Below are 23,582 nucleotides of genomic sequence, written 5' to 3'. Positions count from 1 at the left end.
CCCATGAGATTTGTGAGCAGAGTTAGGGCACCTGTGCTCCTTCCTCCCCTGCACTCCCCCTGCCATCCCAGTGATGCTTATTAAAGGCAATTTTGAGGTTCACCTAACCTAGGCTGAGAACCACATTTCCTGTCTCTACAACCAATTTCAGATTGGCAAATGTCACCATCACTAAATATCCCTGTTTGGGCATAAAGCTGTTCAGTCAGCTATGTGTACACTCAAAAATTTTTTATTGAGCATTTGCTATATGTTAGTCACAGTGCCAGGTACCGGACACTCAAAGATAAGACAGAATGCTGTCCTAAGACAGGTACGTAGCTACTTTGTAATACAGTATTAGATGGTTAAGGGTGAGAAAGTCTAACCTGGTTTGCAGCAGTTTAGAGGTTACTACCTAGTTGTTTCAACTGCTCTTCTATATGATCCTTTATTACTGTTTGAAATTATAAATTTCCTTATTCGTTTACTTTTATTGTCTGTCTTTTCCCCATTAGAATGTAAGCTCCTTAAAGGAAAGGATTCTATCAATGTTCACTGCTTTACTCCCTAGTTCTTAGAACAGTGGTAGGCAGAGCATTTGCTCAAATACATTTACTGAATGAATGAATGATGTCCAACAAGCATTGAAAATTAATGAACCAGTGTCAATTTGGAGAGCCTCTCATTGCATGTCCAGGGTTCTATTCAATATTTGGAAAAAGGAGGCACCACAGTACAAAAGAAAGAACCTGGGCTTTAGAGTAAAACAGACCTGGATTTGAATACTGCTTTGCCTCCTGATGTCTGTGTGCCTTAGGGCAGGTTAATTTTTCTAAGCTTTAGTTTACTTCTCTGTAAAATGTGGAAATAACTGTCACTTTCCAGGGTCACTGTGAAGTTCGGAGATAATATAAGTAAAATGGTTAACATTGCTGTTGAGAGGAAATTGGTAGCATCTTCCTGCAAGGCAATAAGGGAGAATCTATCCAAAATTTTAAATGTGCATATTCTTTGACTCAGCCCTCCACTGCTAGGGATCCCTTGCAAAAGAATTATAGGCACGCACAAAGATACATGGTACAGGGGTGTTTTCTGCAGCACTGTTTGTAAAAGAAAAATCTATAAAGTTTTAAAATATCTAACAATAGGAGACTGATTATACCAACTACATCGAAGTATCTATCATAAATCCTGGTGAAGGCAATCAGATATATAATAATAACATATAACAATAGCATTGGCATGTACTGAACACTTGTATGTATTTCCTTCTCACAATAATCCTATGAGATCGTACTATTCCAGATGAGGAAACAGACCTAAAGAAATGATGCTGAAGTATGAGTGTCAACATTCTGATTATTATATTATAATAATTTTGCATATTATAATTTTGCAAAATGTCACTATTGTGAGAAACTGGGAAAAGTGCACAGAGGATCTCTCTGTATAACTTCTTTTTGTTTGCTTTGTTTTTTATGTTTTTCTTTTTAATGGGGGGAGGTAATTAGGTCTGTTTGTTGATTTTAATAGAGGTACTGGAGATTGAATCCAGGCCTCTGTCCATGCTAGGCATGTACTCTACCACTAAGCTTATACCCTCCCCCTCTGTATTATTTCTTAAAACTGCATGTGGACTTACAATTATGCCAATATTTTCAATTCAAAAAACAAAACAACCTATAACCTGGCTCAAGGCTGGCAACTGGAGGATACAAACAGCTTACCTCCACCATTCTCACTACACATAGAAGATACAGGTTCCATGATAACATCTCAAGAAGTGATGTCTCATCATTCATCTTTCCTTTCATTCTCTCTGCAGCCTCTCCATGCCAAACCCTCATTCTTTCCTTATCCTCAAACTTATGTGTTCATTCCTGATTCTGCACTTTGCTCAAGCTTCTCTCTCTGCTTTGAGTATCTTCACTTCATTTATTTTAGTTCTTTAGTTCCTTTTACCTCATGTCACAAACCCTTTCCTGGTCACTTTACATAACAGCGCTCTGTCCCTCTTTTCAATTCACGCTTAACAAACATTTCCTGGAGTATCTACCATATTGGGCCAACCCTTCTGCAACCCTGATGGCTTTTTAAAACTATTTGGTAATTATTAAAATAAATTAAAAACAAAAATACTTTGTTTACCAGAATTAGTCACATGCTACCTGAATCACATGTATCCCATAATTTTCACTAAAATATAATCTGTCTAAATGAGGGAATATATATAAAGTGCTTGACCTAGGTAAGTACTCAATAAGCAAAAGCAGAACATAAAAAATACAAAAAAGATTGTCAATTAGGCATTGTATAGAGCAAGAAAGCATGTGACACACGTCAGTTAATGACAGGCAAGACCCTGTTCTAAATGTTATGACACTGTTTAGATTCCTTTCCCTACTCAAGACGACAGAAACCGTAAAATCCTTTTCGTAAAAATGTTTTCTTTGTCACAGCAAAAAATACATATTTATAAGACTGTCAGAAAGGACAGGCTATTTCCAACATTATACAGTTTGTTTGCTGGTGCCTCCAAAAGAGAAATTTATCACTCAAGAGAATGAAATCCATTGAAATGTTCACAAGAAAAATGTTCCATCTACAGAGTATGCTGGCAGGTTTTTCTAGAGGTGGCTGCTGGCTGACCCCAGGAGCCTGAAGACAGACAACAGCATCCTGATGTCACTTTCACACACGTACCCTCCATGGGGTAAAGTATGGCTTCTTAGGTCTGCAAGAATTCGGGCTGTACTCGGGCCACTTTCCGGAATTCTTTAGTGTGGGTCTTAGGGCACTGCATCTCACACCAGCTGATAGGAACCATCTGGACACCTGGAAGGGAAAAGCTGGTGTTGGAGCTTAGACTTCAAATAATTGCTTGAGATTCTTCTCTTTTCAGCTGGGAATGAACTGAATTATCAATATGCTGCCTAGTGAACCTTCTCTCACACAGGAAAAAACCGTGTATTCCACTGACTTGCGGAGTGAGTACCTCCTTTCCTTAGATTATACAAGGAGTATCATTTTAACCTCAGTAATAAGTATCTATACTCACAATGCTTCCTAGATAATTAAAAACAAACAAAAAAACAGAGAAATGAGGGAAGACAATGGACCAACCCTAAGCCCTAGCTCCCAGGGAAAGATAAGCACGTAGAAGGATGGACAAACTCACCTGATTCACTGTGGGCCACCACCACTCCTAGCTCATTTTCAGCAGTGGTCAGCAGGTAATTGGACTGTGCATCACCTAGGGAGATCTAGTGACATAATATCGATAAAGGACAACAACGGGTTTTAAGTCTTCCCTCCCACAGCCACCTGAGTGGTTTCTCTACTTGTATTTCTTCTTTTTTACAAAGGACTGTAAGTCTGCAGGGAATAAAGGATACTACTTTGGCCAAGACGATGTCTCCTGGGCGAAAACTCTTATAAATTTCAACCTGTAAAGAAAGGAGTGTTAAGTGAAAGCTCCAGATCAGGTCTACATGAAACTATTAACCCCTTTGGTAGAGCCAGTCTACTTCTACTTCCCAGAGGATTAGAAGTCAGTGTTATTCAAGTCAATCAACAACTTTTACTGCTTCTGTAGCATCATGATATAAATGAAGGATTTTGAACTCAGTAACCTAATCAGGAATCTGACTTGGACAAAAGGTACTATAGTTGCTCCAAAAGGGTCTAAAATAAGCCTAAAGGAACAGCAAGGAATAAATACCTGGCTTCGAAGGCAAAGCATCAACTAACCCCGGCTCTGGTCAACAAACTGAACAAAAGTCATATGAAAAGCAAAGGGACAGTGAGGTGAATTCCATACTTTCTAGTAGGAAACACCTTAAAATTCCTTGGACTCCACATACCCACATATCTTTGAAATTCACTGGAATAATTTAAAAGGACTGCAATTCCTAAAGCCATGAGAAAAAAGAATCAACCAACAACCTTGTCTTTTTCAGTAGCTCGGACATCTTCCTTGCTGTAAAAAAAGAGAATTAACAGAAAATTAATTATCTGTGAGAAAGAATTATCCCGCAGGCTCCTCTCAGGCAAAGAGCCAAAAGAACAGAGAGAACCAGTTGTAACTGGCACCCAGCTGCCACCCAGAGAAGTAGAGCAGAGAAGTATCCCCAGTCCTCATCAGAAGGAAAAAAACCCACTTTGCCCATTCTTGGATCACACAGAGCAGCAATATCAAGACCTCCCACTAGAGAAGAGTAGATCAAATTTGGTAGGAAAGGGTAAGGAACTTGGCTGCCTTAGGAGAGCTTGAACAGAAGCACCACAGAACCACACGGAATCCTGAGGGTGGAAAGAGCCTCAGATGTTAAATTATCTAGCTCACAAGAATTGTCTGTCCCCTCTCAAAGAATCCATAGGAAAAAGAATATACCATTTCACCCACCAACCTTTTCATTGTTTTACAATTCTTGGGTTTAATCTATATTAAATTCAAGAAAGAAAGATACTTCCTAATGTGCCTTCTACTTTGTTTGATAGGAATCATCCCCACAGTGCTAATCTCCAGCTTAGATCAATTCTTTTTGTTTTATTTAAAGCCCTATCTCATTAATATTTCCTTTTGTCCTAACTAACATATTACAACATTTTCTTTGGATACTACCTGGGAGAATCAAACCATACAGAGGAGAGAAATAGGCAGGAATAGGGATTGTAATTGTTCTAAAAATTCCAGTCTCCTATTCTATCCTAGTCTCATTCCAGGTGCTGAGGCAAATATAAAGACAAAAATCCTTCATACCGGATAGTTCCTCGAAAAGAGTTCTTAAGTGGTGTGGACCCCACATATAGGATGTGTACTTTGGCAAAGCGTGAATTAATGCTAGAGACCTGTGGAATAGAGAAAAGAGCAACATTAGAATATTAGTGGTTGTCAGCTCAAGGAGGCAGGAATAAACTAGGAACTACCATGATTTTAGTCCAAGCTACCCTACTAAGTACAGAATTTAACACAGGTTAACTCCTACTTATCCCTGCACAACTGATATACATAAAGTGGAATAAGAGTCACTCTGGCCACCTAATAGAGTTACTGTGGGAATTGAGTAAAATAATATGGTGGGGGAGGAAAATAGCTAAGTGGTAGAGCCCACGCTTAACATGCACGAGGTCCTGGGTTCAATCCCCACTGCCTCCATTAGAAAAATAAATGATATGGTACAGATTTTGAAAAAAATTCAAGTCTAACATTAAAACACAAGGAAGTACAGCAAATCTAGCTAGACCTTTAACAGATCTTACTAAGAGCCATGTAGCGTGAATGGAATTTAAGACTCCATTTCAGCTGCTGCATAATATTTAGATCACCGCCTCTCCAGTTATTTTCAAAATAACAAAATAATAAATAAGCATAAGTAGATTTTCTTTTAGAGCGATTTATAGAGAGAAACTAAGTTAGTTTAACTGGCAGAGTGTGGAGATGGGCAGAGAGTACTGATGTATTATAGTTACTGATCAGTACAGTATTAATTTGTACTTCTCAAAGACTTTATAAAATTTTTTTCTCTGCAGAAAAAGGTTTTGCTTCAGATGTTCAAAAATAAGCCTCCTTATCACCCTTTGGTGTTCGTTTCCCAAACAAAAGTAAAACTACATGCTGAGGAACTAGCTCTGTGAAAGAACTATGCAAGCCTGAACTTGACCACATTGTTAATTATCCTAGAAATCTCTAGATCAATACAGTCCAGTAAAACTTTCTGTGATGATAAATATTCCATGTTAACCAGTATGGCAGCCACCAATTACCTATATAAGCTAGTGAGCATGTGATATGTAGCTAGCGGAACTGAGGAAATAAATTTTAAATTTTGTGTAATTTTATTTAAATTTAAATGGCCATATGTGGCTACTGGTTACCATATTGGACAGCACAGTTCTGCAATGGTCATGATTTCACCATTGGTAGGTATCCTAAGCAGGGAGGTTACAATCAACTTACCTTACAGGTTACAATAGATCCCACATCTGGCAGTAACTGGGACTCTGTTTCTCTCATCACAGATATGACAGGAAGCTAGAGAGAGAGCAATAAAACATGAGTATCCTGGCTAAGCCTCGGGTAAAGGTATCTGTGGCTTTAGAGTAAATACAGGAATGTGTTGGTCCACAGTTGAGGTCACAAAGGCAGATGGACTACATATTCATTTGTAGCCCAGAGCAGAAAGCCTTAGAAATTTTAGGACACAGGAGGGCCAAGGGGCCACAGGAAGAATGCTGCTAGAAGGCATAACCTAACCATTTCAGATGAGTTCTAAATTTTTTTGTGATTTTCTTAGAATTTCTCAGTATACAACCATATTGTCTGTAATTATGGATAATTTGACTCTTCTTCCTCCAAAGTTGTACCTTTCTTTTTGTCACTTTACTGGACAGGCTAGAATTTCCAAATAAAATATTCTATAGTAGTGGCCATACTTGTTCACTTCTACTTTAAGGGAATACTTGTAGAATTTCCTCTTTGAGCACAGAATTGGCTATTGGTGTAGGAATGATATTTCTGAGCCTCATTTTTATTAATCTCTCCCTTGTTCACTATGCTTCAGGTCTCCTAGCCTTTTTTCAGTGTCACCAACTCACTAAATTTCTTCCTATCTCAGGTACTCTGCTCAATTCATTCTATCTGCTTACTCACCCAACTCTTATCTATGCTTTAGATTCAGCTTAAATGTCACTTTTGACTAGGGTGGATTTGCCTATTCCATGTTCTAATGGAACCCTGTAATATTCTTTCAAAGTAGTCGTCACATTTGTAAGCATACATTCATTTGAGCTTTTACTTGCTTACAGTATGTGTTTGGCCCCTTGATAGCAGAGACCTTGTGAATTTGGCTCATTACCATATCCCAAAAGGTCAGCACTGTGCCTGGCACATGAAAATGCTCAACAGATAGCTAAGTGTCTACCTATGAAATGAACAAACTTTCAAATCCGAAGGAAATTCCCAAAATAGATTAAAAAGTCTCTTATTTTACAGATGAGAAAGAACCTGAAACCAGAGAGTTTAAGTTTCTCACCTAAAGCAGAATCAAGGTTTAGTCAATACTGAAGTGTTCTAACTCTGAATCCTCTTTCTGCTACGCTCCTTGTCTTTAAGCTGCTCCTTCAAAAACTGCTTATCTGATCCTGAGCTAGTCGTGGATCAGCCTCTGGAACTAGGGAGAATATCACCACTAGGGCATTCAACAAACATCTATTGAGCGTTTAGCTTGTGCTAGGCGGGGAGCTTTACGGCGGTGAGGCCTGCTTTTATGGAGTTTAGTAAGGGAAGACTCTAATGGGGAATGTATAACAGTGTTAAATTCTACGCTGAGTTAAGTGCTTAGAAAGGGAGGAATAAAGCTCTTTGTGAGAGTTCAACAACAACAACAAAAAAAAAAAAACAACAAAAACTCCCTTTTTCGACTAGTAGTGTCTTTTTTTCTGAGAAAGTGATACTAATGAGGCTGCCTGAAGGGTAGGCAGGAATTAAATAGGCTAAGAAAGAAATGGCGTGTGTACAAAGTCGCTGTGGCGCACTGGAGACACTGAAAGAAGCCAGTATGACTAGATAGCAGAGTGAGGCAGGGGTGGCGGAGGGAGATGAAGCCGGAGAGGTCGTCGACATTCGTATAGGATTCAGCTCACTGCAGGGCTGAGCTCGCCTCCACACTTCCTCCAGCTTGCTTCCCCAGCAACATAGCCAAGCCAGACCAACACAACTGGACTGTGATGGCTAAGTGTCCAGCATTGAAGACCAGAGCTGTTAGAAACTTAAAGACCAAATCCTTCTACTGAACAAGGCACTAAAGACGTGCCCGCAGGGCCCCTGCCTGAGGACCGTGAAATCAAAGAGCCTAAGAGAAAGGCAGAGACGGAGGAGAGGGGAAGCCGACCCCTTACCGCGCCGTTCTCGCTGCTCTTCGTCATGCAGCCAGCAAGCGACGAAAAGATGTAGCCGTGCCGGGTGTAGGTGCCGCTGCCTGGGCTGCCCTCCTCCAAGTTACATAGACGTTCGCCTGCGGAAAAACGTTGCATCAACCACGGGTCCGCATAAGCTGTTGGCCGTCCAGCCTTCCTGCCTCTGCCCCCGCCCAGGAGTTGCTCTGGGCGCAACTAGCTTACCGGGGATGCAGTACCTCACGGGCGGCGCCATGACTGCCTCTGTCCCAAACCCGGAGGAAAACGAAGCCGACTTCTCATTGGCCAACATCCAGGTGCAGTTCCGCAGTAAGAAACACGACAATTGGTGCGATATATCACGTGATCTCTGGGACCTCCCCCTTGGGAGAGAAACTCCATTTCCCAGGTTGCCCCGGGACGAGTCCGGGAACGGGGCTCCGGAACCCCTGCGCTTGCGCTTGCGCCCGTGGACCAGGGTGGGCTGGCGGCAGGTCCCGGTCGGCCGGCTGGAGCTGTGGGCGGCGGGCCATGGTTGGTTGGATTGAGCCGGGCCGGGCAGGGGTGGCAGTGAGCGGCGGCGGAGGCTGTGGGGTTCGATTTAGCTGATTGAGGAGTCGGCCGGTGGCAGGTAAGAGCGAAGCCGCGGCCTTCGCTGCCCAATCCTATCCCTTTTTCTAGGGTCCGGCCCTGTTCCGGGGCCATGTCGTAAACCCGAGTTCCTGCTCTGCACAGGCATGCCCTCAGAACCGGGCGGAGCGCACTCTTAAGGCGCGGAACTGGAAAGAGGGCAACCAATGCAACACACCCATTTCACAGATTTGGAAACTCAGCCCCAGAGATAGGATTTGACTTGTGCAATATCTTTAAGGTAGTTCAGGGTAGAGACCAAACCGGTAGCCAAGTTATTTTATTTCCAGTCCATCATATTTTGAACACGCCAACCTCATGGAGAAATAAAACCTTTTCCCGGTTTTTATAATTGCAGTTTCACATCTTGCGGTCGGATCCTGTCAAGCGGAGCCTGTTAGTGCGGAAGGGAAGTCTGCACATGAATAAAATGCTGCTCTTACTGATGATTGACGTCTGCTGCTTGAGACAGCAAACATCCTGAGAGCAGCATCTTTGTCCAAATGAGATTTGTCGACTTTCATCTCAGTTTCCTCTGCCGCCTGGTGGCTTTGGAATCTGTGTTTGTACTCCCCTCCACTCCCCCCGCCCCCCTCTTATCCCCCATATCTGGTTTCCCCTTGGGAAGGAGATGGTGACTAGAGCCTTGGGAAGAGGGGAATGCTGTGGCCAGATCCCTTCTGATCTGGTGGCAGATGTTGCTATGGCCTGTGGCTCCTACTGAGGGATCAAGAATGCTCAGGGCTTGTGCTGGGGGTAACAGTGAAGCTGTGCGTTACTCTGTTTCCCACCCTGTTCACTTTGATCAGCACCCCTTGCCCTCACCACACACCATATTTTGAGTTCTGCTTTACCTCAGTTTCCTGAGATGAAAACTTCATTTGTTCAGTTGTGGTATCTGCATACCCCACAAACTCCACTAGCTAAAATAGGGGAGGTGGGCTGGGCTTCAGAATTTACACAGATCTGATCTGTAGCTCTGCATCTACAAGCTTTCAGTTTACATGTTTGGGTTGATTTCTGGTTGGACTAGTTTTCTAAAGTAACTTCTAGCACTTAAGTGCTGTGATTCTGAAAATGGTTTTCATTTCTCTCTTTATTGATCATGAAGAATGTAGCAGCAGACGCTTATTAAGTGTTATCACATTGGCAGGAGTGTGTTTGCTGTTAGTTGTAGGAGAAAGAGACATCTGACCAGCCTTTCCATTTTGGCATCCCTCCAGGTCACTCATTCAACAAGTATTTATTGAATACTTCCATGATCCAGGTATTGTGCTAAGCACTTTATAAACATTTAATTTATATGTTACCAAGTGTATATATAGAATCATAAAGGGGTAGAGCTGAAAGGACCTTAGTATTTAGTGCTAACCTCTCACTGAATGGAAACAAAAGGAAATTGAGTCCCAGCAGGGTTTGGTGGTTTGCCCAAGGTCACAGAACTATTTAAGGGCAGAATTGAGCCCTAAGTAGTCAAGTTACGGGGCAGGTGAGAGTTGGTAAGTCTAGTCGCTGAGGCAGGCATTTCCTGTAGAGCTCAGCAATTCTGGAAGTGGTTGAGAACAATCTGAAAATGGAGAATTTGAGAAGGAAGATTTCTTTTGTGGACAGGAGAGATAGCATGTAATTCATGTTTATTACAGATGAGGAATGCATCTTATTTGCAAGCTACTGCTGTAAAAAGTATTTTAGCAAATAGGAAACTATCCATTAGCCATAGTAAGGGCATGAACAATGGCGTGGATGATCTAAGTCACCTGGATTTGCTATGGGGTAAAATTTTTTGTCCCACTCTTAGATTTGATTGTGGCTGTAAACGATTTGAAAATTCATGCTTCAAGCCAAATCATGATTCCACACAATAGGAGTCCAACTCAAAGGAGGTAGGAAGTTTGAACTTTTCCTTTTTCTCTTTTCTACATTGCCCCTTAATTCTCTTAGCCCCTCAGAGGTGATGGGAATGGCCAGTTTCTTTATCCTGATGCAGAGAGCAGGTCCCTACTGAAGTGTCTGTCTTCTCTTTGCTGTCCTTGTCTACTGGATTTCTTTTTTGCCTTAGGTCGTTACAGGGCTTGTGGAAGGAGGTAATTAAGTTTTCTTTGAAAGACGTCTTGTGATGATGATCTAGGGTGCAGGGAGAATACCTTGCTCCAGTTACTGAAATGAAACCATCCCTATAGTGGAGCAGCCTCCTCCAGTTTCTGCTGGGTTTGAGCTGCCTGTTAAATAAGTCAGTGGATTTGCTGAGGACAAGGTAGCCATAGGGGAAAACCAGACCATTTCTTTGGTGGTAAGGCCTTTTATCTGGAGAATTGATGAGACTATCATCGTGGGAATCTGTCTTCTGTTCTGGGCATTGCCTGGGCAGCTGATCTCCCATGGCTGTTGGATGAGGTAAAAACCATCTAGAGGAGATGAAGGCATTTGCAGAGGAGCCGTGCAAAGAGCTGAAGAGCTGGGAAAGCTGATTGTGAAGCGTGGGGCCAAGGACAGCAGCTGCAGAAAAAGCTCTTGAGTGTCCAGCTAGAACAGTGCAGGAAGACTCATCAGTGAGAGGGCAGGCCCTGAGGTCTTCAGGAGCCACCAGCCCCCTCCCACTGCTTGTATCCTGCCTGTGGTGGTGTTCTGCTCTGAACACCAGAAGTTGTCTTGGCTTCAGTAACCTTGGAGTGGGGCTGAGACTGAAGTTGGAGACAAAGCATCTTATGTCATGCAAGGGGTAGCTGAGCTGTCGTGATAGGAGACAAGGACTCTCATGCTGCCAGGTTGGGTCTGGTGGCCTGTAACAACAGTCCGGAAGGAGTAGGGAGGATTAATATCTTTGACTAAGACTCATATAGCACCAGGGAAGATCTAGGTGCAGGGTCCACATGCGATGAACTCACTCTCTACTGGCCGTTCCTGGTGAAGACAGTTGTTAGGAAGTAGGCCGATGGGCCAGGGCAGACAAGAGACCCCGGGAAACCTCTGCTACAGTGGCCAGGCCCACAGAGGCACATTGATGGCTTTGTGCATGTTGATTGAGTTCCACCCAATGATCTGTCTACACAGCAATTCCAGAGACCCTGCTTTGGCTTGGAGCTGCCTCCCTACTTCCTGCAGCTGGTGATTGGCTCAGCTGAGGCTCAGTTTTCAGTCTTACCTCTAAGCTGATGCTCGGGGTCTCCCCACTGGTGGGGGAGGGAGGAACAGGACCCAGGCTGGCCCTTCACGGTGGTGTCCTCTCCTAGGAGCCATGCGGGGCCAGCGGAGCCTGCTGCTGGGTCCTGCCCGCCTCTGCCTGCGCCTCCTTCTGCTCCTGGGCTACAGGCGCCGCTGCCCACCTCTGCTCCGGGGCCTGGTACAGCGCTGGCGCTATGGCAAGGTCTGCCTGCGCTCCCTGCTCTACAACTCCTTTGGGGGCAGTGACACCGCTGTCGACGCTGCCTTTGAGCCTATCTACTGGCTGGTGGACAACGTGATCCGCTGGTGTGGGGTGGTGAGTGATGCCCAGGGGCAGGAAAGGGGATGTTTTAGGGTAGCAGAGGGACATCTGTCTGAAGAACCTACACTGGGTTTGGATCCACACCTGCCTCCTACCCCAGGGAAATTCCTGAGTCTACTCTGGGTGTCGATGAGCTCTCTCATGCGTCTACCTGACCTCACTGGTGTTGGCAGGTGTTCGTGGTGCTGGTGATCGTGCTGACCAGCTCCATCGTGGCCATCGCCTACCTGTGTGTCTTGCCCCTCATCCTCCAAACATACTCAGTGCCACGACTCTGCTGGCATTTCTTCTACAGTCACTGGAATCTGATCCTCATCGTCTTCCATTACTACCAGGCTATCACCACTCCACCTGGATACCCACCCCAGGTGGGTCCCCCCACAGGGGCATGTGGGAGCTGGTCCCGGGGGTTGGGAGGGAGAGTGCCTTGGTATTTTGGGGTACAAAACTAGTGCTGCCACAGCTGTCATGGTGCTTTTCTCCCTCTGCGCAGGGCAGGACTGATATCACGACAGTCTCCATCTGTAAGAAGTGCATTAACCCCAAGCCAGCCCGAACACACCACTGCAGCATCTGCAATAGGTGGGTCTCTGGGAAGCCCAGCTGCGGCCCTTTTGCTGTAGCCCTAGGGCAGAACCTAGACCTGGGGCTGGACAAGACATTTATGAGGCACCTGTCATGTGCCAGCCAGTGTGCCCTCTGTGCAGTGACACCTGACCTCAGGATGGTCCTGCAGGTTAGTCATTATCACCACTTGTGGACAGTGAGGTTCAGAGAGATGGGCCAGGGTGGGCGGGAGACCTTGAGTTACTTTGTCCAGTGTCACGTAGCCAGTGAAGCTAGGTTTGAAGCAAGGCCTGGCTGTCCTCAAAGTCTGTGCCCTTTCCACCTCAGCAGGATGCTGGTCCTTGTAGGGAAGGATTGGCACTGACATCTCAAGAACCTTGGCCACCGTAACAGAGCCTGTGTCCCTCCCTCACAGGTGTGTGCTGAAGATGGATCATCACTGCCGTATCCTTTTATTGTCTTTTCTGCCTGAGGCCTCCTTCTTTAGCTCCAGAGCACTGAGGTTTACGGGCTGCAAACCCAAGGCTTCTAGCATCACCCTACAGAGAGCACTGGGCTCATGAGAAGTTAGTGGAAGAGCGGTTGTGGGGCTGACCATCTTCTGGGAAAAGGAGGAGGCTTGCAGACTCTCTGGGATGGATCTTGGAGTTAGGCATCTATTTGAACAGTTCTCTCTTTTGTGGACTGTCATGCTAACATCTATTGGATGGAAAGAGATGTTTGGTTCAGTGGTTGTCCAGTGGGTGTCCAGTTACAACCATTGGTCCCCTTCTGCTGTCCCACGTGGATGTCTGGGTAACCCCAGCTAGGCTGAGGTGTTGGCAGATTCATTTTCCTGAAGGATTTCAGTTTTATGATTTCCTAGTGGGATTTGTGAGGGCTCTGAAAAGCTTTAACACTTTCACCTCAACCTCAGAAGTCCCGTATTTTCCTGCCTTTGGAAAATAGCTTTTGGTGCCCAGAAGCCCTCGGCTTGGATGATGTCATTATGAACCAAGGATGAACCAGAGGAGCCTAAGACACCCCCTGAAGTTGTGTGTTTGGTCTTGTCCTTAATCCTTCCCCTGCCAGCCTGGCTAAACAACTGTGTGGGCCACTATAACCATCGGTACTTCTTCTCTTTCTGCTTTTTCATGACTCTGGGCTGTGTCTACTGCAGCTATGGAAGTTGGGACCTTTTCCGGGATGCTTACGCTGCCATCGAGGTGAGCCCATAGTTAGAAGCAGGGCAGCTCAGCAGAGAGCTTTGGGGTATGGAATCTGTCCCAAAGAAGTGGGGCTGGTAGCACCCCCCATCCCAGAGGCCTAAGAGTATAACCAGCACTGTTTTCCATCCTCTTAGAAAATGAAACAGCTCGACAAGAACAAACTACAGGAGGTTGCCAACCAGGTGGGCCGTCCCCACCCCATTGCCTCCTGCTGCTCAGGCCAGGGGTTACAGAGCTGCTGAGGCAACTGAGGGGCCCACCTGCGGCTGAGTTGTAGAGACTGGATCGGGGTGTTCTGGGGGGCTGTCTGCCGTGGGCCAACTAAATGACCTGCGAGCAAGCTGGGAGTCCCTGGTTTGTGGCAGTTTTTGGCTCTCTATCCCATTATCACCTTCTTTGGGCTGAGCAAGGGCTCTGCCTTGGTGATGGCCTGAGCAGCAAAGAGTCTATGTTAGTTTGTGTAATGGGGTTCCAGGGGACAAGGGTCAGGCTGGGCCAGTCTAATCATCCTTTGCTCCTGGTCTGTCTGTATCTGCATCAGGATTGTCCCTTCTCCCCGGGCCTTTTAGAGTTCCTTATTCTGAGCAGATCTTGGGCTTGTGATTTTACCTCTACTGCCCTTTTGGTCCTTAGTGGAGCTCACAGTTCTCTCTCTCCAGTTGTTCCATTCTGGATGTGGGTCTGGTCCCCTCTCTCGGGGATTGCAGCCACACAGTGAAGAATTCTAGCTGGGATGTGGAGTGGCTTCCCCTGGAGCCCCATTTGTGTTGTCAGAGCTAAAGGCTCAGGGTTGGCCCCTCCTGTGCTTTACCATCCTGTCCAGACCTGCTCTGCCCAGTGTTTGTCCACATGATGATGCCGCCAGGCTTGGTCCACCCCTCTGGCTGCTGCCCTGACTCCTCTGTGGCTTAACCCCCCGTTTTCTCATCCTGGGCTTGGATCACTTCCCTGCCTGAAAGTGCTGGGCTCTGCTGGAGACCAGCGGAGCAAATGAGCCAGACTTTGTTTCTTTTTCTAGACTTACCACCAGACCCCACCACCCACCTTCTCCTTCCGAGAAAGAGTGACTCACAAGAGTCTTGTCTACCTCTGGTTCCTGTGCAGGTACCGAACTCCCATTTTTGATAGTTTGAGGGGCAGCTTCAGAAAAACCTTTTTAGGTGCCCACACACAGGCAGGAACCCATCCCTGGTGAACTGCTGCTGTTCTTAGTCTGATTTAGGTTGCAAAGAGTAGTGCTTAATTTTCCTTGGCATTTTGAGGCAGGGAACACTAAGGATATTGGCATTGAGTGTCTGTTATGTGCTAAGGCAAATTAAACTCCCACTTAAAAGGGTAGGTGCCTTTCATAGCTGAGGAAAATTGCAGATGTGAGCAGTGAGGTGATTTGTTCCATGATACACAGCTAGGAACGTAGAGCTGGAATCTGAGTGTTGTGCCATCTCATCCTAACCCCTGGTGCTATTATTACCCTCTCCTGTCTCCCAAGCGTGGGTATTTTAGGAAATAAGTAATGTTTTTATTACTGTTTCCCTGTCTTCCTTTCCACATAGTTTATTCTTAGCCCCTGTTGATGCTTTTTCATGGATGCTGTTTATAGATGCAATGAAGTAAAAGTTCATCTTGGATGCATAGGCTGGGAGATAAGGAAGACTTAGGCAGAGGTCCCTAGCTAATCACTATTGCTCAGCTCAATTTCAGACCTACTACGGCCTCTAACCCCCTCTATGCTACCCAACAGTCTTTGCCCCTCTTTCCTCAGTTCCGTGGCACTTGCCCTGGGTGCCCTAACTGTATGGCATGCTGTTCTCATCAGTCGAGGTGAGACTAGTATTGAAAGGCATATCAACAAGAAGGAGCGACGTCGGCTGCAGGCCAAGGGCAGAGTGAGTAGGGCTGGGCTTGGGGTGGAGGGGCGGGTGGGTAACTGAACTTGCCGTCCTGTAAACAGAGGCCATGGTCAGGGCCAACTCAGGCAGGCATCAAGGCCAGACCTTATCTTGTTAGTTTAGGCTCAAAACTGGTTTAAGTAAAAGGGTTTGTAGAAACACGTTTTTCTTGGCTCTAGGTTTTTAGGAACCATTACAACTACGGCTGCTTGGACAACTGGAAGGTATTCCTGGGTGTGGACACAGGAAGGTAAAGTAAAACATCTAGACCAGCACTGTCCAGTGAACTGTGATGAGGAGGATGTTCTGTACTTATGCTAAGACACTAGCCACTCACTGGTGACATGTGGCTTTTGAGCACTGGAATCGTGGCTCATGTATCAATGAATTTAATTTTTAATTTTATTTTCTTTTCAGTAATTTAAATAGGCACGTGTGGCTAGTGGCTACTATATTGGACAGCACACATCTAGGCTCTAGGAATAGAGATCATTGCTCATTTGAGTCAAAGGGGCTTAAGGCCAAAACTGGTTTAAGTAGCAGATGAGAATTAAAGATGACTATGAGAGTGTCCTGAGAAAGCTGTTCTGAAGGGACCTTTAGTTAGGGTATGTTGGCTACCAGTCACCTCTCATTTGTATGGCAGTGTCTGGCCTTCAAGTCAATAATTTGTGAGATTGAAGTTAATCTATTTGTGATAGAGATCCTAAGACTATAAATGAGGCTAGCTCCCTCAGCCCAAGAGACAAAGGTAAACCATTTTTCAAATTGCAATAAATGAGGCAGGAATAAGTAGGTGGCCCTTCTCCCTTTCTCACCCTCGTTAGATTCCTGCCTGTCATTGTGCTTGCAGTGGCCCCTTTAAAGTTTAGCTCAAAACCTCTAAAGGTCTTCAAGGCATCAGCAGGCACATTTATTGGACAAAGTTACTTTTGTGATGAATGCCAAGGTAGCTTCAGACTACCCTGATGTATCCTTGCTGAGGAAATGAAGATCAGGAAGGAAGACCAGGAACTCTTGGGTCTCAGAAGTATCTCTGTCTTCTCTCATAGGCACTGGCTTACTCGGGTGCTGTTACCTTCCAGTCACCTGCCCCATGGGAATGGAATGAGCTGGGAACCCCCTCCCTGGGTGACTGCTCACTCAGCCTCTGTGATGGCAGTTTGAGCTGGATAGTGTCAGCCATAACTCGAGCATCACCCTGCTTCCTGCGTTGCCTCAAGGGCTTCCAAGGATAGCTTCTGGAAACCCTCGAGCAAAAAGAGCCAGTGGGCCTGCCGCAGGGTACTATGCAGGGACAACTCAAGGACCAGTATCCTGGCCATTGCAGAAGCAAGGCACGATGTGGAAAAATCCTAGGACTGATGTCCCTTTACTCAGGCAAACAGAAGTTCCAGCCCCAGACTGGAGATTAGGCAGCTAGCAACCTTGCCGGGTGCTGACCCCGACCTCCTCCAGGTTACAGCACCAGGGTTGGCCACCACCTCTTCCATTTGCCGTCTGAGAAAACACCTGAATGGTAGAGCTAAGATCCTGGCTTCTCAACAGGGCAAAGATACCAGGCCTACTGCTGAGGTCACTGCCACTTCTCATGTGCTGCTGAAGGGAGCAAAAATAAAGGTATTTGATTTTTAAAGATATGCAACTTTTCATTCTTTGCCTTTCCTGTGGGTCAGGGAAAAGGAGATTCAGGGTCAGGGCCTGGCGAGTAGGTGCCCTGGTCATGCCAGCTGGGCTCCACTTGGAGGGTTGGATGCCCTGAAGAATTCCTGGCTGATTCCTATCATTACTGTTCCTCTAGCTTATGCAGTGACACTGCTGAGGCGTAAGTGGGGAGAGGCAGATAACTGACAGCCCCATTAGCAAAAGAAATCTTTATTCTCCAGTAGGTACACACACACCCACCATCCCTGGTCCTCAGGGCCACACTCATCTGCATTCACTCCCAGCAGCATATCCCCCTTTCTCTGACATATAAATGGAAGAGCTCCAAGACCAAGATCATTCTTCAAACACAAACGGTCTCACACTCAGTTACTTCACAAATCCTTTAGAAATCAGGGTTCCTATGTTTCTTGTACAGCCATGCGACAGAGGCCCAGCATTTGTTCTGTGTCTGTGGGAAAGGCAGTCAGAGGCCAGTGGCCTCCCTGCCTTGGGCAAGATGGCTCAATAGTTAGTAATTTCAGGTTAGATGTCTGTTAGAACAGTCTAGGCCAGGATGAACCCTCGTTCAGCTGCCTGGGCTCCCCAGCAGAAACCTGCGGGCAAAAACAGTGTTGACAGCATTAGTGGTGAGCCTTGTTTCAATCCCATCTCTCCCTGTGACCTCAAACTCACCATTCTCCCCTGGCTGATACTGCTTCCTTACGCACCAGTCTCTTCTTGTCATCCAGAGGTCTCGCTAAGGCCCGGATCACCTGCGGTTTATACGGCAGCAGCTGTGGAGTTAGAGGAGCTAATCTGAGCCTCGTCCAACCAAGATAACCGAAAAAGCTGCTGCTTTGACTCTACAACGCTCTTCCTATTCTTCTTCAGTGATTCCAGAGGAGGGTACGCAGGAGGCTGGCCGTTCTATTACAGGGCAGGCAGGCAAGTCCTTGCCTATCTGTACCCTGCAGTTCATACCTCAGTCACACCGCAGGGTGGCTAGTCCTGCTTGACTAAGGCAAAAAGGTACCTCTGGCTTTTCTAAGATGCTTCCAGGCCAGAGAGGGACATCTGAGGTACTCACCACAGGGGTGGGCAGGCGGGTCAGAGCATGCATACACTGCAGTGCAGCGATCCGGACAGCCTGCAACACAACCGTAATCATCGGTGACGGGAGACCCATGAAGGGGAGACGTACGTGCCAAAGAGTTGTTGAGGCTCAACACACCATGGAAGGGCTGGAGCTGAGGTTCAGGAACTTGGTGACGAGGGTGTCAACGTGAAGACTCATGACCTGGGGTGCTTCCAGCAGAAGAGGCTGAAGGCAGCTGAGGGTGGAGAGCTGTACCACAGAGTCGGGGCAGGACAAGGCTTCCAGCAGCAAGGAGAGCAGCTAAGGGGCATAGGAAAGGCGGGATGACCGCATCTGTGATGAGCCTGCTTCTCCCCCTCTCTAGCCCCAGCTGGGGGACAATGGCTGGGTCCCTGCTTAGAGGCTCTGACTGCAGGGCTTACCGTGGGCAGTTCTGGCAAGAGCACAGGCTTTGGCAGCCTGTTGAGTACATGAGACAGACCCTTCAGGTAATTTGGCTTCACATCTGTAAAAAATGGTACAGCTTAGGGGAAAAACTGAGTTCAGACATACAGCTTGAGAATTCAACTCCAATTTCTGGTGAAGTTGGAACATCAGCCTACAAAGAAGTTTAAAAAAAAAAATTCCCTCAAGCTCAGAATAAAATATGCCCATCAAAGGAAAAGAGTAGGGCAAGAATCTGGACGTTCAGCATTTCAGACAGACCACACTATGGCTCTAAAGAAGCCCCAGTCCGAGGTTATTTTAGAGACTGGCCTGAGCAAAGGAGAGGTCTATATATTTACAGCCTTTCCTTTAGACTCTCCTCACCTTGGGGAGCAGCATGGAAGCCCCGGACCAAAGCAGGCACGTTATCCGTGAAGAACCGCTGGCGGAACATGATCCGCACTTCGGCGTGGCCAGCACGAGTCAGCACGTCAGTGCAGTCAGACATGAGCAGGGAGAAGCCATCGGCTGCTGCTGGGCCTAGTTCTGGATCACTCAGGAGGCCCATGAGCTGGAGAAAAGAGAGCCTTTGAGGTATGTCAGGAGGAGGGATTTTAAATACCCAAGAAGAGGACAGAAGCCATTTCTGGGAGGAAGAGTGACAGGGAAGTTCCTGTTTAGGTCCTAGGTTCTGCAGTCTCCAGAAGGGACTTACCCGGTCTGTAAGGCAAGAACTGAGTGGATGGTATCTGAGCACTAGGGCCTTTGTGACCTGTAATCAGAGAGAAGAACAGTCAGGGCATGGCACCAAACCCTAGAACCCTGAGAAGCATGCTTATGGTTCAGGGTTAAATGGAGAAATTTTATTTAAGTAGACATAACTGCTCTCTCACAGAAATCCATTCCGACTCCTTACCCAGAGAAGCAGTGTAAAGGCCTGGCTACGACAGGGCCCAGAGCTCAGCCCAGCCTCCACTTTGTCCACAGCCAGCTGTAGGAATTCATCCAGCTGTTGCCCTAAAAAGGAGGGAGGAAATGCTGATGCAAAGGCTACATATGTCTCCTTTAAGAACAAAGGGTGTAAATCATTTCAATGCACATGCCCACTCAGCTCTAGGACACCAGCGTGAGAGCCTGGTATTCTCATAGTGTAGGGTGGCTGGCATTCGAAAAGAGTCAACTTCTAATAAAGAATTACCCCTAATAGCTCCCTGTAGGGAACAGGATGACTGAACCAGATAGAGCACTCTGCTTGTAACCCCTTATCTTATGTCCTATAATGCTTTGCCCAACTCTGGTCTTGACTCTTACCCAAAGGGCTGTCCCTGGGAAAGCCCAATTATATTATTAGCAAGCTCCTTTTAAAAAGCGAATGAGGACCAAACTTTAAGATTTCGTCAGTAGTCGATTCAGGGAGGCTCCCGCCCCATAGCCTCATCCCAGTACCTGCAGGGTGCTTGTTGAGGAGGCCTGCAAAGCACTTGGCAGCAGCGGTGGAGGAGAAGGGGCAGCTGTGGCAGCAGCTCAGCTCTAAAAGTTCTCGCATGAGTTGGTTCAGCTGAGGGATTTCAACCTACAGAAAACCTGGCCATGTCATGGACCCAGAGAACACTTGAACTCCCAGAGATACCCAGGAGAGAGTGGCAGCAGGGGCCGGGGGGATAAGAAGTAAATTCTCCAGTCGGAAAAGTAGAAAATCAGCTTGGCCTGTGACAAATTTCAGCCTAGAAGTCAGCCAGGAACCACCTCCCCTTGTCAGGCTTAAACTAGGACAACTCCCCAAATGTTTCCGTCACTTACAGTTCGAGGCAGGGAGCAGACAAAGGCCATAAGCAGTGCAACCAGCCGCCTCTGCCCTGAGGAGCCATCCTATAAAGGAAGAAGAGCCCTATCAAGCTAGTTCCACCAGCAAGAGGATTGTCTGCCCTGATACCCGTCCCGGGTTAGCCCTAAAAATTTGAAAGACAAAAGTCCCAAGATTCTCCACGATCTGATCCAGCAGATCCTCACCTGGAATGGCTGGAATCTGCCAGGGAAGCTGTTTTCAGGCAGGAAGGAGATGTTGCCATCCAAGAAGAGGGGCACAATGTGGGCGACACTCTGGGCAGCTAAGCTGGGGGGAGAACACTAGGTGTCACCAAGGAGCTGGGGTTCCACAGTAGCCCTGGGGTTCCCAGCAGTCACTGAGTCGGTGGGCCAGAACATGACCACTCACACCTTCAACAGCTACTGACTCAGCACATACATGCCAGGAACCATTCCCGTTCTAGGCCCTGGTGCTACAGTAGTGAACCAGACAGATCAAATCCCTATTCTAGAGCTTAGTCTAGTGAGAATCAGTGTATATATAAAAAGTGCTCCACAAGTGACTCATACGTACATCAGCAGCTAAGAACCATTAGTTCATGGCTCCCCCACCCCACAGTCCATGGTGCTAAAAAGCCCCTTCCTCTTACTTTGCCAGCAAGACTTACAAAACAAGTAACTGCCTCCATGTTAAAATCTAGGTAGCAGGACAGTTCAGAAGGTAGTTACCTGCTGCTGCTTCCCAAGAATTCTATCCTCCCTATGATCAAGTCACATCCATGATTATACTCACTCAGGGCTCAAGTGGGTGGTGGCAGTGCCAATGACAGACACCATGGCGGCCAAGACCTCATCCTCCAACAGCACTTTTTTCAGAACTGAGTGCTCCTTCTCTACAAAATTAAAACATACACACACAGAGACACATACAATCACAGGCCATGACTGGGTCAGATGAGTAGGTCCTGTCATCACTGTGACTCTGAGCCTTGACTCTGGCTTCAACAGCAGCAGTTTTTAACCTGTCCCCTAGTAGTGCTGTAGCCCTGAGAACCAGCAAGGCACCAGAAGTGGGAGCGTCTAACGCGGGCTATGGAGAGCTCTCGAGAACTTTGTGCAGTCCTTAGGTGGGGCAACAGGGGGAAATAAGGCTAACTAATATGAACATTCTTAACCCCAGAAATAGTTACCTTGGTCTTTTCAAAAACTTAAAGGTAACATGGATTTATCCTCATGGGTCCTTTCATACAGCAGCTACCATACGTATATACATACACATACACAAACATTTCTGATGCCAAGCAGTATGCATTATCTTACTTAATCCTTACCAACTACCCTGTGATATAGATATTACTCTTTATCTCTCCCTTACAAAGGGAGGAAACAGAAGCTTAAAAAGGCTAAATATCTTCACCTAAGTCAGGAAGTGGTAGAGCTGAAGATGAAACCCAACCAGGTCTGCTTGACTTAAGAGTCCAATTCTAACTAATCTAATTACACAGCAATTAAAGAGGGGAAATGTGTGCATCCTTTTGAGTGTTGCTAACACTGGTAGACTTGGGTTCCTGCCATTGGTCAGCGTGGCACTCTGTGCTTGGAGTGAAACCTCATTATGTGGACAAAAGATTGAAAGGAAGCCTCTGCTAGCACAGAATGCAATACCAGAGGTACCCTGAGGGTGGCAGTGCTGTTCAACACTAGTGGAAGGCCAAACCCAGGGGTGGGAGGGATGAGGTGGAGGAAGTTACCTGGCATGGAAGCCTGCACGGCCAAGGCAAGCAGGCAAGGTATAGCTGTCTGGTGGAAATACCAGCAGCTCTCGGGGTCTCGCTGGCATTTCTCTGCCACCTGCTGCAGGCTCTGACAGACAGCAATAACTTCACTGGTTCCTGCGACCGTATTCCCTGTGGTGAGAAAGTATTCTCTGTAAGTTTTTCTTAAAAGCACTTCCAGGTCTGTCAGATACAGAACATGGGAAGAATACTCAAAGACAAGGGACTGAAGAGACAAAGAGTGTCTTATAAAGAGCCAAGTCACTTTATTCAGGAGCCAAGACCTGCCCTGCCAGCTCTGCAACAGAAGCATTCATACACAGCTGATCCTTGAACAACGTGGGGGTGAGGGGCACCAACCGTCCCGTGCAGTTGAAAATCCATGTGTAACTTATAATCAGCCCTCTGAATACATGGTTTCTCTGTACCTGCAGTTCTGCGTCTGCAAACTCAACTCAGATTGTGGAGGACTGTGGTTTTTACTATTGAAAAAAATCTGTGTGTAAGTGAACCTGCACAGTTCAAACTTGTGTTGTTCAAGGGTCAACTGTACATTTTTGCATTTAGTTTTCATAACAACCCTAAAGTATCATTTCTCTAATTTTATAGAGAAGGATGTGGAGGCTCAATGAATTTCCAGTGGTTTTTCCAGGGTCACAGTAAGTGCAAAGTCAGGAATCAAACCCAGGCCACGCTCTGAGTGCAGTATTCTTTCTACTCTACATCACTGCGGGATCATCCACTGGCGACTAGATCTACCACAGAGGGCCAGGCAGTGCAGAGGGGGCCCGTGGGGGGCATGCATAGGTTCACAGTGCTGTCATTTATGCCACTTATGAGGAGCAGTGCTTCTCAAACTCCAGGGTGTGTACCAGTTACCTGGAGATACCGTTACAATGCAGATTCTGATCAGTGGGGCCTGAGATTCTGCATTTCTAACAAGCTCCCAGATAATGCCCACATTGCTGGTTGATGGACCCTATTTTGAGTAGCCTAACCTTATAGTGGTGCTTTTCAACGGACTCCCCTGGGCATTCTTAATAAACGTTACCCAAGTCTCATCCCTCCTGAGAGACTGATTCCGTTGGACTGAGTGAGGCCCAGGCACTCAAGAGTTTTTTTTTTAAAGTTCCCATGCAACTCTCATAGCCACCACTGGAACCACTGCTTTAGAGG

At 46.5% G+C, this 23,582-nt stretch overlaps 3 protein-coding genes across 9 annotated transcripts in view; 1 reads left to right on the top strand and 2 right to left on the bottom strand.

Annotated features, from left to right (window-relative positions):
* Positions 1-216: 216 nt before the first annotated feature.
* On the bottom strand, positions 217-8,211 carry EXOSC1 (exosome component 1). Its single transcript, XM_010971115.3, has 8 exons — positions 8,104-8,211; positions 7,882-7,997; positions 5,942-6,016; positions 4,745-4,833; positions 3,928-3,961; positions 3,378-3,428; positions 3,161-3,245; positions 217-2,817 (listed from the first exon to the last, which is right to left on the bottom strand). Exons 1-8 carry the CDS (start codon positions 8,189-8,191, stop codon positions 2,711-2,713), a joined length of 645 nt encoding a protein of 214 aa, XP_010969417.2. The 5' UTR covers positions 8,192-8,211; the 3' UTR covers positions 217-2,710.
* Positions 8,212-8,298: 87 nt separating this feature from the next.
* ZDHHC16 (zDHHC palmitoyltransferase 16) lies at positions 8,299-17,296 on the top strand. 4 transcript variants are annotated; one of them, XM_074373817.1, is made up of 13 exons: positions 8,299-8,509; positions 9,732-9,775; positions 10,307-10,391; positions 11,739-11,986; positions 12,166-12,360; positions 12,486-12,574; positions 12,975-13,003; positions 13,631-13,764; positions 13,902-13,949; positions 14,786-14,871; positions 15,530-15,653; positions 15,836-15,906; positions 16,709-17,296. In XM_074373817.1, exons 4-13 carry the CDS (start codon positions 11,744-11,746, stop codon positions 16,821-16,823), a joined length of 1,134 nt encoding a protein of 377 aa, XP_074229918.1. In that variant the 5' UTR covers positions 8,299-8,509; positions 9,732-9,775; positions 10,307-10,391; positions 11,739-11,743; the 3' UTR covers positions 16,824-17,296. The 4 variants fall into 4 exon arrangements, with proteins under 4 accessions (XP_074229918.1, XP_074229919.1, XP_010969413.1 ...); XM_074373818.1 differs by lacking the exon at positions 9,732-9,775; XM_010971111.3 differs by lacking the exons at positions 9,732-9,775; positions 10,307-10,391 and having other exon boundaries at positions 8,300-8,509.
* A 219-nt stretch (positions 17,297-17,515) lies between these two features.
* Positions 17,516-23,582, bottom strand: part of MMS19 (MMS19 homolog, cytosolic iron-sulfur assembly component) — a 29,003-nt gene continuing 22,936 nt past the window's right edge. For all 4 annotated transcript variants that reach the window (XM_010971107.3, XM_045507520.2, XM_074373816.1 and 1 more), the window contains 13 exons: positions 22,383-22,538; positions 21,425-21,524; positions 20,836-20,938; positions 20,626-20,694; positions 20,272-20,398; positions 19,742-19,842; positions 19,541-19,597; positions 19,210-19,396; positions 18,822-18,904; positions 18,535-18,699; positions 18,391-18,450; positions 17,997-18,097; positions 17,516-17,917 (listed from right to left, as the gene is read on the bottom strand). In XM_010971107.3, coding sequence (XP_010969409.2) covers positions 17,890-17,917; positions 17,997-18,097; positions 18,391-18,450; positions 18,535-18,699; positions 18,822-18,904; positions 19,210-19,396; positions 19,541-19,597; positions 19,742-19,842; positions 20,272-20,398; positions 20,626-20,694; positions 20,836-20,938; positions 21,425-21,524; positions 22,383-22,538 — 1,337 coding nt within the window. In that variant the 3' untranslated portion in view covers positions 17,516-17,889. The remainder of the gene's footprint in view (positions 17,918-17,996; positions 18,098-18,390; positions 18,451-18,534; positions 18,700-18,821; positions 18,905-19,209; positions 19,397-19,540; positions 19,598-19,741; positions 19,843-20,271; positions 20,399-20,625; positions 20,695-20,835; positions 20,939-21,424; positions 21,525-22,382; positions 22,539-23,582) is intronic.

This window comes from Camelus bactrianus, chromosome 11 (genome assembly GCF_048773025.1).
Source record: "Camelus bactrianus isolate YW-2024 breed Bactrian camel chromosome 11, ASM4877302v1, whole genome shotgun sequence".
Taxonomy (NCBI): domain Eukaryota; kingdom Metazoa; phylum Chordata; class Mammalia; order Artiodactyla; family Camelidae; genus Camelus; species Camelus bactrianus.
The sequence above is the reverse complement of the archived record's forward strand: the minus strand, read 5'-3'. Positions and strand labels throughout refer to the sequence as shown.

Bases quoted from the DNA above. Each gene is read 5' to 3' on its own strand.
- ZDHHC16 (XM_074373818.1), top strand. From the start codon at position 11,744: ATGCGGGGCCAGCGGAGCCTGCTGCTGGGTCCTGCCCGCCTCTGCCTG. The intron at 12,361-12,485 runs GTGGGTCCCCCC...CCCTCTGCGCAG, and splicing joins CACCTGGATACCCACCCCAG to GGCAGGACTGATATCACGAC. The intron at 13,765-13,901 runs GTGAGCCCATAG...CCATCCTCTTAG, and splicing joins ATGCTTACGCTGCCATCGAG to AAAATGAAACAGCTCGACAA.
- EXOSC1 (XM_010971115.3), bottom strand. From the start codon at position 8,191: ATGTTGGCCAATGAGAAGTCGGCTTCGTTTTCCTCCGGGTTTGGGACA. The intron at 3,429-3,927 runs GTTGTTGGTTGA...CTTTCTTTACAG, and splicing joins GAGCTACTGAAAAAGACAAG to GTTGAAATTTATAAGAGTTT. The intron at 3,246-3,377 runs GTATCCTTTATT...TTATGTCACTAG, and splicing joins ACATCGTCTTGGCCAAAGTA to ATCTCCCTAGGTGATGCACA.